This window comes from Schistocerca nitens, chromosome 12 (genome assembly GCF_023898315.1).
Source record: "Schistocerca nitens isolate TAMUIC-IGC-003100 chromosome 12, iqSchNite1.1, whole genome shotgun sequence".
NCBI lineage: Eukaryota > Metazoa > Arthropoda > Insecta > Orthoptera > Acrididae > Schistocerca > Schistocerca nitens.
This window is the reverse complement of record NC_064625.1, coordinates 152,545,943-152,559,136: the sequence shown is the minus strand read 5'-3', so window position 1 is coordinate 152,559,136 and position 13,194 is coordinate 152,545,943. Positions and strand designations below refer to the sequence as shown.

General features: G+C 40.6%; 1 protein-coding gene across 1 annotated transcript in view; it reads left to right on the top strand.

The window, feature by feature from the left end:
* LOC126215171 (uncharacterized) overlaps positions 1-13,194 on the top strand; it is a 134,514-nt gene that overhangs the window by 89,078 nt on the left and 32,242 nt on the right. The window contains exon 7 of the mRNA XM_049941838.1: positions 1,367-1,546. Coding sequence (XP_049797795.1) covers positions 1,367-1,546 — 180 coding nt within the window. The remainder of the gene's footprint in view (positions 1-1,366; positions 1,547-13,194) is intronic.

Here is a 13,194-nt window from a genome sequence, read left to right as displayed (position 1 = left end):
TGGCGAAATTTGCCGTTACTGGGCTACGACAGCAGACGACCGGTGCAAGTGCCTCTGCTAACGGAACGTCACGTCGGCACCTGTAGTGCCTCTCCTGGGCTCGTGACGCTATCGTTCGGACCCTAGACGGCCGGAAACCTGTGGCCCGGTCAGACGAGTGCCGATTTCTGTCGGTAATAGCTGACGGTACGGTTCGAGTGTGGCAAAGACCTCACAGAGCCCCGGTCACGGTTTGTCGACGAGGCACGTACGGACTGTCGGTGGCTCCACAGTGGTGTGGATTGTGTTTACACGGAAAAGACTGGGTCGTCTGGTCCGACTGAACTAATAATTGACTGAAAAAGGTTATGTTCAGTTACTTGGAGACTATTTGCAGCCATTTGTGGATGTCATGTTCCCAAATAACAGTGGAATTTTTATGGATGACAATGAGCTATGTAACTGGGCCACAATTGCTCACAATTAGTGCGGAGAACATTGTGGACAGTTTGAATGAATTATTTGGCTATCCAGATCGCCCAACGTGCACCCCAGCGTATGTTAATGGGACATAATCGAGAGGTCAGTTTGTGCACAAAATCCTGCACCAGCAACACAGCTGTAGGGAGCTTCCAGCAACTTGCTGAATTAATGCCACATGAAGTTGCCATACTGCACTGGTCAAAGGGAGGTCCAACATGATATTAGGAGGTATCCCATATCTTTTGTCACCTCAGTGTGTAATCATTTAGATACGCCCAATGGGCGTATGACTATTTCGATGCAAAAGCGTACTGCCGTTCGTCCCCTTGTGGGAATACAGTGTGGCTGCGAGCGAAGGGAAAATGAATGGGGTCAAAACGTCGGTGATAACAGCACTTGGGAATACGAGTCAAATGGGAAGTGCGTCCAGATGGTCAAGGTGGTTAAGGCAACCGTTCTAGAGAAGCGGAGCATCCAGGTTTGAGTCTTGGTCCGTTCACAGATTTTCAGTTGCAGATGTTGAATTATTTCAATGTACAAAGCCTATGATGTACAGATTTCCCTTTAGAAACAAGTAAGTCAGTATTAACCAATTGTGACTAGTATGTGCACACTGTAATGGAAGCAGTCCTATGAATTCGGCATGCTAATTATCTGCTGTTTAGGTACGGCTGTATCCCTTCACCTGCTTCCCCACATATGCCACAGTTTTTTAGGTCTTCACCACACTGCCAAATGTTCACTCCAGTTTTTAAACTGGAAATTAAATCTTCGTTGCTCTGTCACCATTAGTACCAACTTCATGTTGATTAACAATACACTGTACCTTGAATTAGCCTTAATGAAGAAAAAGAATCTTCTGGCTTGTTAGGTAAGATAATTCAATGCAGTCTTTGTGTTTTAGGGATGGAGGTTTGTCAAAGCTGAAGCTGTTGGATCTGTGGGACGGATACGGCCTGGAAGACGATGCTGTAGTCGCTATATCCCTGGGATGCCCTGTTCTGCGGGAGCTGAGGCTGCGTCACGCTATTCGGATTTCTGATGCAGCATTTTCGCAGATCCATCATCTCAAATGCTTGCAGCTGTAAGCAGATCTGGTGACTGGTTTTTTTGTTGTGGAGCATAAATGTTGCTTATGGAGTAGATAATGCTTTAATTAATAAGGTACAATTTCTTACAACACAGTTGTTGCAGTTTTTATCCAATTGTATTTATACACACACGCTCGTGCTTGTGTGTGTGTGTGTGTGTGTGTGTGTGTGTGTGTGTGTGTGTGTGTGTGTGTAAATACATTTGGGTAAAAATGCGTGCACGTGTGTGTGCACCCGCATGCACGTATGGCTACTGTCTCCAGCAGCTAAGGCTCAAGCAATGTCCACACTGAACTTTCCATTGTAGGATAGCATGTTTGTCACAAGTTAATTGTTGTCTAGCATTTTCATCAGCCAACTTGATGGCAGAGGCAAGTAAAATGTTATGAGTAGTAATAAGAATTATTTGCTATTGATAAATTTGTAATTCTTGTATTAAAAGTAACTATCTTTCCAACAAATTTACAAACAAGTTCAGATCGTTTACATTTTTTCTCATAGAGAGCCTTGTTATGAGGGTGGCTTGAAAAGATTTCAGATTCACCACAAGAGGTCAGCTCTAGCGCAACAAGTTGTTCACGTGATATTCTTTCCACTGTTGCCTGTAAATACGTGCCACGTCCACGTCAGTGTTCTCGGAAGAGAGCTGTGGCGGTGACGTGGCTCTGTTGTTGCCATGTAGGGATTTGCGAAGATGGAAAAAAATCGAGATTTGAGCAGTGTTTAAGTACTTTACAAAGAAAGAAAGGAATGAAAGCAAAGAACATTCGTGCTGATTTCCAGAATACACTGGGGGACTCTGCCCCTTCATATTACACTGCTGCCAAGTGGTCAAATGAATTTAAATTCGATCGGGAGAGCTTAGATGATGATCCGCACAGTGGTCTGCCAAGATGTGTCACTACTTCAGAAAGTGCACAAAATGGTCACGGAGGATCAGCGATTTAAAGTGTGTGAGATTGCTCGTGCTTGCCAGATGTCATCTGAAAGGGTATATCACATTTTAACTGAAGAATTATAAATGAAAAAATTATCTGCAAGATGGGTGCTGCGACTCTTGATGCTGGATTAAAAACTCGTGAGAGTGGACATACCAGAACAATGTTTGGCCCGTTTTAGTAGAAACAAACAAGATTTTGTGCACCGGTTTGTGACCACAGCTGAAACTTGAGTGCACTACTCTACCCCAGAGACAAAAAAACAGTCATAGCAGTGGAAACATGCTGATATTCCACCACCAAAGAAAGCAAAGACAATTCCTTCGGCGGGAAAGGGCATGGCATCAGTGTTCTGGGATGTGAAGGGGATTCTGTTTGTAGATTATCTCCCCACTGGGCAAACAATTACTGGAGAAACTATGCTAAAAATGGACAAATTGCAACAAAACATACGCGAAAAAAAGGCCAGGTTTAGCAAGGAAGAAAGTCATCTTCCATCAAGACAATGCCCACCTGCACACGTGCTGTTGCCGTGCCAAAATTACATGAACTGTGGTATGAATTGTTGCCACACCCGTCTTATTCACCTGATATGGCTCCGTCAGACTTCCGTCTCTTCCGAATACTGAAAATTTTGCTTCGTGGACGAAGATTTACTTCAAAAGAAGAATTGATAGCCAGAGTTGACAACTATTTTGCAGACCTGGAGGAAACTCATTTTCGAGATGGGATCAAGGTACTGGAACATTGTTGGACCAAGTGCACTATCTACAAGGAGACTACATTGAAAAATAAAAAAAGTTTCAGCTATGTAAGTACTTTTCTTCTATTCCGTCCCGAGAACTTTTCAAACTATTCTCGTATATGGTAAACAGAATATGTTGCAACTCTTTAAGTGGTGGTGGTGGTGGTGGTGGTAGTAGTAGTAGTAGTAGTAGTAGTAGTAGTAGTGGTGGCGGAACTTATATGACAACATTTAAATAATATCATCAGTGGTACCAGTGCCCAACTCTACCAGTCAGACTTATGCAAGATCACAGGAACTATAAGGATGTTGTAAAAGATCCATTAGTTTTCTTCATGAAAACAACTGAAAACTCACTGAGTTAGCATTGTGCCCAATATTGGCAGGCCTAAAAAAATTGTGACAAAGCAAGAAAAGAGTTTCTGTGTGTTGGAATATGTAAGATGCTTATCTGTTATAACAGAGCAGCATGCATTTGTTGTAACAGTGCAGTATACATTCAGAAGGAGTTATTGGGAAGAACCACCATGTAAACAGAGCATTGTTTGTTGGTATCAGCAATTAAGGGACTGTAGTCGTCTCTCTAAACTGAAATTTACTGGTTGATCAAGTGTCAAAAATCAAACAGTGGAAAATCCAGGGTGGAATGTAGCAATATTATTAAAGGATAGTTGCTACTCACCATCTCCACTATATAAGCTGATCAAGTGTGCTAGATGCAACTGAGGAGAGGATGAGGGAAAGATTTGTACACAATCGAAAGAAAGAAAGAAAGAAAGAATCGGGAAGCGTGCAAGGGATAAGTCCCTGCAGTCGCGCTATTCATCTGTGTCCTCGGTGGCTCAGATGGATAGAGCATCTGCCATGTAAGCGGGAGATCCCGGGTTCGAGTCCCGGTCGGGGCACACATTTTCAGCTGTCCACATCGAGGTATAACAACAACACCTGTCGGCAGCTGAGGTTGTCAGTCATCATTTAAAGAAAGAATCAATCATCCTCACAAGCCACGAACTTGGAATACTGTAGCAGTGCAAAATTTGGAACTACATCGTTTACAGCTTGTGCAGCATTTAAAATTGGAAGATTATGGCTGGTGGCCTTCAGTTTTGCATCACAATGCAGAAAGCATTTGATTATGAACATTTTGCTGCCAAGCTGGCATTAAGCTTTGAAGCGACCTTCCATTTATGTGGAAATGTTAATTGCCACAATGTGAGAGTGTTGGAGTACTGAACATCCTCGTGAAATTGTGCTGCACGAATGAGATTCACCAAAGGTTAGTGTTTGTTGTGCAGTGTCACAAATGAAACTGTATGGACCGTTTTTCTTCTGTGAGAAGACTATGACTGGTATCTCTCACCTGGATATGTTACAGTTTTGGTTGTTTCCACAACTTCATCAATAAGATGAAGCACACGTTAATTGGACCATCAATGTTCATTGCTGCAGTGTCATACTCTGTCGACCTATGCCGGGGATTTTTTGTCTAAAGGTTGGCAATAACACACGTGATTATTGTGCCAATCCACAGCCAGTTCTTAGACACAGCCACTGCTGCACACGTGAGTAATGCCACTGCCGAACCACCTTCAGAAGATGCCACACCGATGCCAGCCAGTCTAGTTGTGGAGTTTACTTGGAGCCTCTGCAGTCTAACTAGTTTGCCTCTCTGTTATTGTGATTGTTTTTGATGAATGTGTCTGTGTAATTGACTAGTGTGGAATACTATTTGAACTTGCAGAACGAGCTTAAGTAAATGAGATTCCATACATATTACTCTCTGTCTCGTCATCCATATTGGACTGACCCAACAGTTCCTACCTAAATGACGAACTACTGCATTGCTGGATTGGGGATAGTGGTGAAGATGTTGGCCCCCATGTCATCTAAACTAATGCCTTGGTACTTTTTCCTTTGGGGGTATGTTAAGGACCTTGTTTGTGTTCCCCCACTGCCAGGAACACTGGAACAGCTCAGAGAACACATCTGTCCTGCTGTGATGCTCACTTACAGGCTGTTGCTACATTAGGTATGGAACAAACTTGACTACCACTTGGATGTGCATTCTGTGACCAGACGGGCACTTGTAGAAAATTTATAGAGTGCAAAATGTATACTTGGTGAGTTAATTGTCCTGTTCATACATCAGTCATATTTCAACATTTAATACTTTGCAAATGTAGAGCTTTGAAAATGAATGAATCATTTCCCTGTATTTTGTACTTTATGTTGTGCCAATTGTCCTTCACCAAAGATTGCACACTCATTATATTTTAGACAAAATGCCACTAATAAGTACCGAATCCGAAGATGGTCAGTGGACACCTAAAACCAATTTCAGTTGTTGTACACATTGATGCCAACACTGTGTAAGTCAAGAGTGCTGGCTGCTGTGCAGTAGCTCCTGAAGAATGAAAATGAGGTCGAGAGAATGTCCATCGTACAAAAAGTCAAAATATAGTAATATAATTAAGGATCTTGCATGGATGATAATCCAGGATTAATTTTCACTTTGCAGCAGTGTGTGCACTGATGTGAAATTGCCTGGCAGAGCTATCTGATCACAACTCATGACCAGCCCTCTGTATGTCACCACAGATTTTGAATTTGTATCAATGGACATTAAATATGAGAGTAAATACACAAACAGGATTTTTGTTCGTGAGCATCTACAATTGGTAGGGCTGGACCGGTGCTTCTTGTTTGCTTGGGGTAGGGGTCGCCATATGTGGGGAGAGCTGGCCATTCCACGCTTTCAACCAGTTCATCAGTAATGAGCGTGACATTAAAGCAACAGGTGCAATGCGTAAGTATAAAATTCTTTGTTTGTGTAGGAGTTAAAGTTATAGAAGTTTTGCAGAGAATGACTGCACAGTTTGAGGACAAAACACTGTCAAGGACTCATGTGTTTGCCTAGCACAAAGAGTTAAGGACAGGATGAGAATGAATAAAAAATCAGAAACACGATCGCCACACTCAGACCAGTGTTACAGATGAAAACTTTTGCGCAGTTAGAGCCATTCTTGAGAATAATCGACAGTTGTGTGTATCTGGAACTGCAGAACGGGTCAGAATAAGTTATGGGAACTGTCAAGCGGTCACCACAAAAGACCTAAAGTTCTGTGATGTTTGTGCTAGGTGGGTCCCTCTCCTTTTGACTGCAGATCTGAAATTGAAATGTTTGGAGGTCTGTCAGAGGCTTGTAGCCAGGTTTACAATTGTATATTTGAGTCAGACTGTCACCTGTGATGAAATATTGGTCCACTGTACACTCCTGAGTTGAATCGAGCCAGTACAGTGTGGTGGACGAAAAGTGAGACAGCGCCAGTGAAAGGCAAGACTCGGCTGGCAACGGACAAGGTTCTTTGACCCGTTTTTTTCTATCGCCAAAGCATTTTGATCATTGTGTTTTTTGCACAAGTGACACACAGTTGATGAAGATTACTCCTGTGAACTGGCAAACCACATCAGGGCCACATAGTGCCACGAAAAATGCGACCGGCTGATTCGAGAGGACATCCATTACAAATAATCTAAATTGGAATGATCACATAGATAATATTGTGGGTAGAGCAAACCAAAGATTGCGATTCATTCGCAGAACACTTAGAAGGTGCAACAGGTCTAGTAAAGAGACTGCTTACACCACGCTTGTCTGCCCTATTCTGGAGTATTGCTGTGCGGTGTGGGTTCCGCGTCAGGTGGGACTGATGGATGATATTGAAAAAGTACAAAGAACGGCAGCTCGTTTTGTATTATCGTGAAATAGGGGATATAGTGTCACAGACATGATATGTGAATTGGAGTGGCAATCATTAACCAAAGGCGTTTTTTGTTGCGGTGGGATCTTCTCATGAAATTTCAATCACAAGTTTTCTCCTCAGATTGCGAAAACATTCTGTTGGCACCCACCTACATAGGGAGAAATGATCATCACGATAAAATAAATCAGGGCTCGCACAGAAAAATTTAAGTGCTTGTTTTTCCCACGTGCTGTTTGAGAGTGGAACGGTAGAGAGACAGCTTGAAGGTGGCTCCTTGAACCCTCAGCCAGGCACTTCATTGTAAATAGCAGAGTAATCAAGTAGATGTAGATGTAGACAATAATGCCAGCTCTGTACTGCGGCTCTGCTTGTCTCAAAACTTGATGAAAGACACTGCTCACAACTTGGATCATCCTCCTTACAGCCTGGACCTGTCACGCTGTGATTCTCACTGGTTTGGGCCACTTAAAGAAGCTCTAGGAGGACAAGAATTTGAACATGAGGAGGGATCTGTGTGGATGGATAGGTGTGTGTGTGCGAGTGTATACCTGTCCTTTTTTCCCCCTAAGGTAAGTCTTTCCACTCCCGGGATTGGAATGACTCCTTACCCTCTCCCTTAAAACCCACATCCTTTCATCTTTCCCTCTCCTTCCCTCTTTCCTGACAAAGCAACCGGGGGTTGCGAAAGCTCGAAATTTTGTGTGTTTGTGTGTTTTTTATTGTGCCTATCTACCAGCGCTTTCCCGTTTGGTAAGTCATGGAATCTCTGTTTTTAATATATTTTTCCCATGTGGAAACATTCCACGTGGGAAAAATATATCTAAAAACAAAGATGATGTGACTTACCAAACGAAAGTGCTGGCAGGTCGATAGACACACAAACATACACACAAAATTCAAGCTTTTGCAACAAACTGTTGCCTCATCAGGAAAGAGGGAAGGAGAGGGAAAGACGAAAGGATGTAGGTTTTAAGGGAGAGGGTAAGGAGTCATTCCAATCCCGGGAGCGGAAAGACTTACCTTGGGGGAAAAAAGGACGGGTATACACTCGCGCACACACACATATATCCATCCACACATACAGACACAAGCAGACATATTTAAAGAAATATGTCTGCTTGTGTCTGTATGTGTGGATGGATATGTGCGTGTCTGCGAGTGTATACCTGTCCTTTTTTCCCCCTAAGGTAAGTCTTTCCACTCCCGGGATTGGAATGACTCCTTACCCTCTCCCTTAAAACCTACATCCTTTCGTCTTTCCCTCTCCTTCCCTCCTTCCTGATGAGGCAACAGTTTGTTGCGAAAGCTTGAATTTTGTGTGTATGTTTGTGTTCGTTTGTGTGTCTATCGACCTGCCAGCGCTTTCATTTGGTAAGTCACATCATCTTCATATATAAATGAACCACTTGTTTGTGTTCATTGGCTTTGTTGTTATATTTCCCATATCTATATCAATTTTGATGTTTCTGTATAGAGTCTTACTGGCATTTATGAGGTGACATGGATAACCCCATTCAGCCTCGATATTCCATAGCATTTCTCTATTCACATTATTGAATGCTTTCTGAAAATGCACAAAAGCAGGGTGGGTTTCCCTCTTGAACTCTCATCTCTTTTCTATAACTTGTTGCAGCGTAATTCCATTGTGAATAGTTGGACATTCTTTTCTAAATCCAGAGTGTTGTGTAGAGATTAGCTTTTCTGTGATACTTTTAAGGCTTGCATTCAGGATTTTGGCATATAATGTTTAGGCTGACTCCAGGAGGCTTATAACTCGATGCTTACTACATTTATTGTTATCATCCTTTTTAAAAAGATAAGTAAAGTACATGGAGTTGAAAAAAATTAATTTTTATGTTTTTAATTTAAACAACGTAACAATGTATAAAGGATTAGTAATGAAGAATTTATATTTGCAATGAAAACTGGATTTTCGTGTGTGATATTGTAATTAGAAATAAGTACTAGTCCATTTTTATAGAAATGGCAACTGGAGCCTGCAGCAACTAAGAGATGCTCTCTAAAAGTTCCCAAAATATTTGTGTAGACCCTGAAGTGTAGCAAGTATGACTAAACACCACCAGGTGATACCTCATATCCTTCATGAGCCGCCGGCCACGGTGGCCTCTTGGTTCTAGGCACTTCAGTCCGGAACCGCGTGACCGCTACGGTCGCAGATTCGAATCCTGCCTCGGGCATGGATGTGTGTGATGTCTTTAGGTTAGTTAGGTTTAAGTAGTTCTAAGTTCTAGGGGACTGATGACCTCAGATGTTAAGTCCCATAGTGCTCAGAGCCATTTTTTGAACCTTCATGAGCCGATATCTCAAGTGGCTTTTTGATAGGTGTTTGCATGTAGTTTTTATGCACAGTTCCCATTGTCGTGTATTGCATGTTTTGTGAAATTGACATTGTTGGGTGTCCAGGAGCAATGCGTGTGCATAAACTTTTGTTTCAGACTTTGAATTATTTCAGACTTCGAAAAACTGTGGCAGAAACACATAACATGTTGAAGCAAACGTTTGGGGAAGACACCTTAAGTCAGAGTCAGACTTACAACTGCTTTAAACGTTTTACAAATGGTAGAACATCATGTGATGATGATCCTCACTCAGTATTACCATCTACTGGCTTCACTCTTAAAGATGCCGCTGCTGTACAAAATACTGTGCTGGAAGACTGTAGACAGACCATCCGGAACACATGCAATTTTGTGTGGTTGTCTTATGGCTGTGTCAGGAGGATTTCATTCAATGAACTGAAAGAGTGATGGATTGCCGTAAACTTTGGTCTGCAAATTCTCAGCAATTAGCAGAAACAGCATCACAAGTCTGCAGAGGACTTCATGAAAGGCTAGAAAGTGAATCATACTTTCTCTCGAAGATTGTTGCTGGTGATGAAAGCTGTAATCATGACACCGAGGAGCAGTTGACACAGTGTAAGAGTCCATAATTACCTCATTCCAAGAAAGACTGGCAAGTGAGGAATGTTGTGAAATCCATGCTCACCTGTTCCTTTAATATGGAAGTAATTGTTCATAAGGAATTTGACCCTTCTTGTCAGTCCATCAATGCAGTGTTCTACAATGATGCTCTGAGGCAGTTGAGGAAGACCATAAGGAAAAAACCTGGAAAAGTAGCGCATGGGCAATTGGTTATGCACTACATAGATCATCCAGCAGTTTCTGGTGAAAAGCAGATTAAAAATTGTTCCCTGTCTGCCGTACTCTCCCAACCTGGCACTGAGTGATTATTATTATTATTATTTCTTTTCTTTCTCAGATGTTATGTCTGGTTAAAAATGGAAAGTGACGCGGATCTTGATCAAGCGCGACTTCCTTTTAACTGTACGGTATATGTTACATTACATTTAGGAACTTTCGGGTAATTGAACATGTATCAATAATTACATATTTCTGTAGTTGTATATATACGTTTGGATGTAGCTGTATTGTGTTGATGTACTGTTGGATATGGTGTGGTATGACTCCTGTAGTTGATAGTATAATTGGTATAATGCCAACTTTATCCTGATGCCACATGTCCTTGACTTCCTCAGCCAGTTGGATGAATTTTTCAATGTTTTCTCCTGTTTTCTTTTGTATATTTGTTGTATTGGGTATGGATATTTCGATTAGTTGTGTTAATTTCTTCTTTTTATTGGTGAGTATGATGTCAGGTTTGTTATGTGGTGTTGTTTTATCTGTTATAATGGTTCTGTTCCAGTATAATTTGTATTCATCATTCTCCAGTACATTTTGTGGTCCATACTTGTACGTGGGAACATGTTGTTTTATTAGTTTATGTTGTAAGGCAAGCTGTTGATGTATTATTTTTGCTACATTGTCATGTCTTCTGGGGTATTCTGTATTTGCTAGTATTGTACGTCCGCTTGTGATGTGATCTACTGTTTCTATTTGTTGTTTGCAAAGTCTGCATTTATCTGTTGTGGTATTGGGATCTTTAATAATATGCTTGCTGTAATATCTGGTGTTTATTGTTTGATCCTGTATTGCAATCGCGAATCCTTCCGTCTCACTGTATATATTGCCTTTTCTTAGCCATGTGTTGGATGCGTCTTGATCGATGTGTGGCTGTGTTAGATGATACGGGTGCTTGCCATATAGTGTTTTCTTTTTCCAATTTACTTTCTTCGTATCTGTTGATGTTATGTGATCTAAAGGGTTGTAGAAGTGGTTATGAAATTGCAGTGGTGTAGCCGATGTATTTATATGAGTGATTGCTTTGTGTATTTTGCTAGTTTCTGCTCGTTCTAGAAAGAATTTTCTTAAATTGTCTACCTGTCCATAATGTAGGTTTTTTATGTCGATAAATCCCCTTCCTCCTTCCTTTCTGCTTAATGTGAATCTTTCTGTTGCTGAATGTATGTGATGTATTCTATATTTGTGGCGTTGTGATCGTGTAAGTGTATTGAGTGCTTCTAGGTCTGTGTTCCTCCATTTCACTACTCCAAATGAGTAGGTCAATATTGGTATAGCATAAGTATTTATAGCTTTTGTCTTGTTTCTTGCTGTCAATTCTGTTTTCAGTATTTTTGTTAGTCTTTGTCTATATTTTTCTTTTAGTTCTTCTTTAATATTTGTATTATCTATTCCTATTTTTTGTCTGTATCCTAGATATTTATAGGCATCTGTTTTTTCCATCGCTTCTATGCAGTCGCTGTGGTTATCCAATATGTAATCTTCTTGTTTAGTGTGTTTTCCCTTGACTATGCTATTTTTCTTACATTTGTCTGTTCCAAAAGCCATATTTATATCATTGCTGAATACTTCTGTTATCTTTAGTAACTGGTTGAGTTGTTGATTTGTTGCTGCCAGTAGTTTTAGATCATCCATGTATAGCAAATGTGTGATTTTGTGTGGGTATGTTCCAGTAATATTGTATCCATAATTTGTATTTTTTATCATGTTGGATAGTGGGTTCAGAGCAAGGCAGAACCAGAAAGGACTTAATGAGTCTCCTTGGTATATTACACGCTTAATCTGTATTGGCTGTGATGTGATATTATTTGAATTTGTTTGGATATTAAGTGTGGTTTTCCAATTTTTCATTACTATGTTTAGGAACTGTATCAATTTAGGATCTACTTTGTATATTTCCAATATTTGTAGTAACCATGAGTGGGGTACACTATCAAAAGCTTTTTGGTAATCCATGTACGCGTAGTGTAGCGACCTTTGTTTAGTTTTAGCTTGATCTGTCACCTCTGCATCTATTATCAGTTGCTCTTTACATCCTCGTGCTCCTTTGCATCAGCCTTTTTGTTCTTCATTTATAATTTTGTTCTGTGTTGTATGTGTCATTAATTTCTGTGTAATGACGGAAGTTAATATTTTGTATATTGTTGGTAGGCATGTTATGGGGCGATTTTAGCTTGGTTTGCTGTGTCTGCTTGATCTTTAGGTTTCAGATAAGTTATTCCATGTGTAAGTGTATCAGGGAATGTGTATGGGTCTGCATTGTAACTGTTAAATAATTTAGTTAGATGTGAAAGATGTTGAGGTGAACTTATTTAGCCAGAAATTTGCTATTTTATCTTTTCCAGGTGCTTTCCAGTTGTGAGTAGAATTAATTGCTTGGGTGACTTCATGCTGCAAAATTATCACTTCAGGCATTTGTGGTATCATCTTGTATGTGTCTGTTTCTGCTTGTATCCACCGTGCATGCCTGTTACGTTGTACCGGGTTTGACCATATGTTGCTCCAGAAGTGTTCCATGTCTGTTATGTTTGGTGGATTGTCTATTTTAATGTGTGTGTTATCTATTGTCTGGTAAAATTTCTTTTGGTTTGTGTTGAATGTCTGGTTTTGTTTCCTTCTATTTTCACTTTTTTGTATCTTCTAAGTCGTTTGGCCAATGCTTGTAATTTCTGCTTCTTTTCATCTAATTGCTCTATCGCTTCTTGTTGTGGGATTTTACCTAACCTTTTTCGTTTTTTTTTCTGACATTTCATTTCTTATAAATTGTGTTAGCTGTCTGATGTCTTTCCTCAGTTTTTCTATTCTGATCTGTAGCCTGTGTTGCCATGCTGGTTTTGTGGGTTTCTTCTGTGTGTTGGTTGGTTCTGATCTCTGCCTCGTGTGTATATTTAGTGTAGTGAGTGCTCCTATATAAACCAGTAGTTGTAACTCTTCCATAGTTGTGTTTTCATTTATTTTGTTGTGTATGATCGTGTT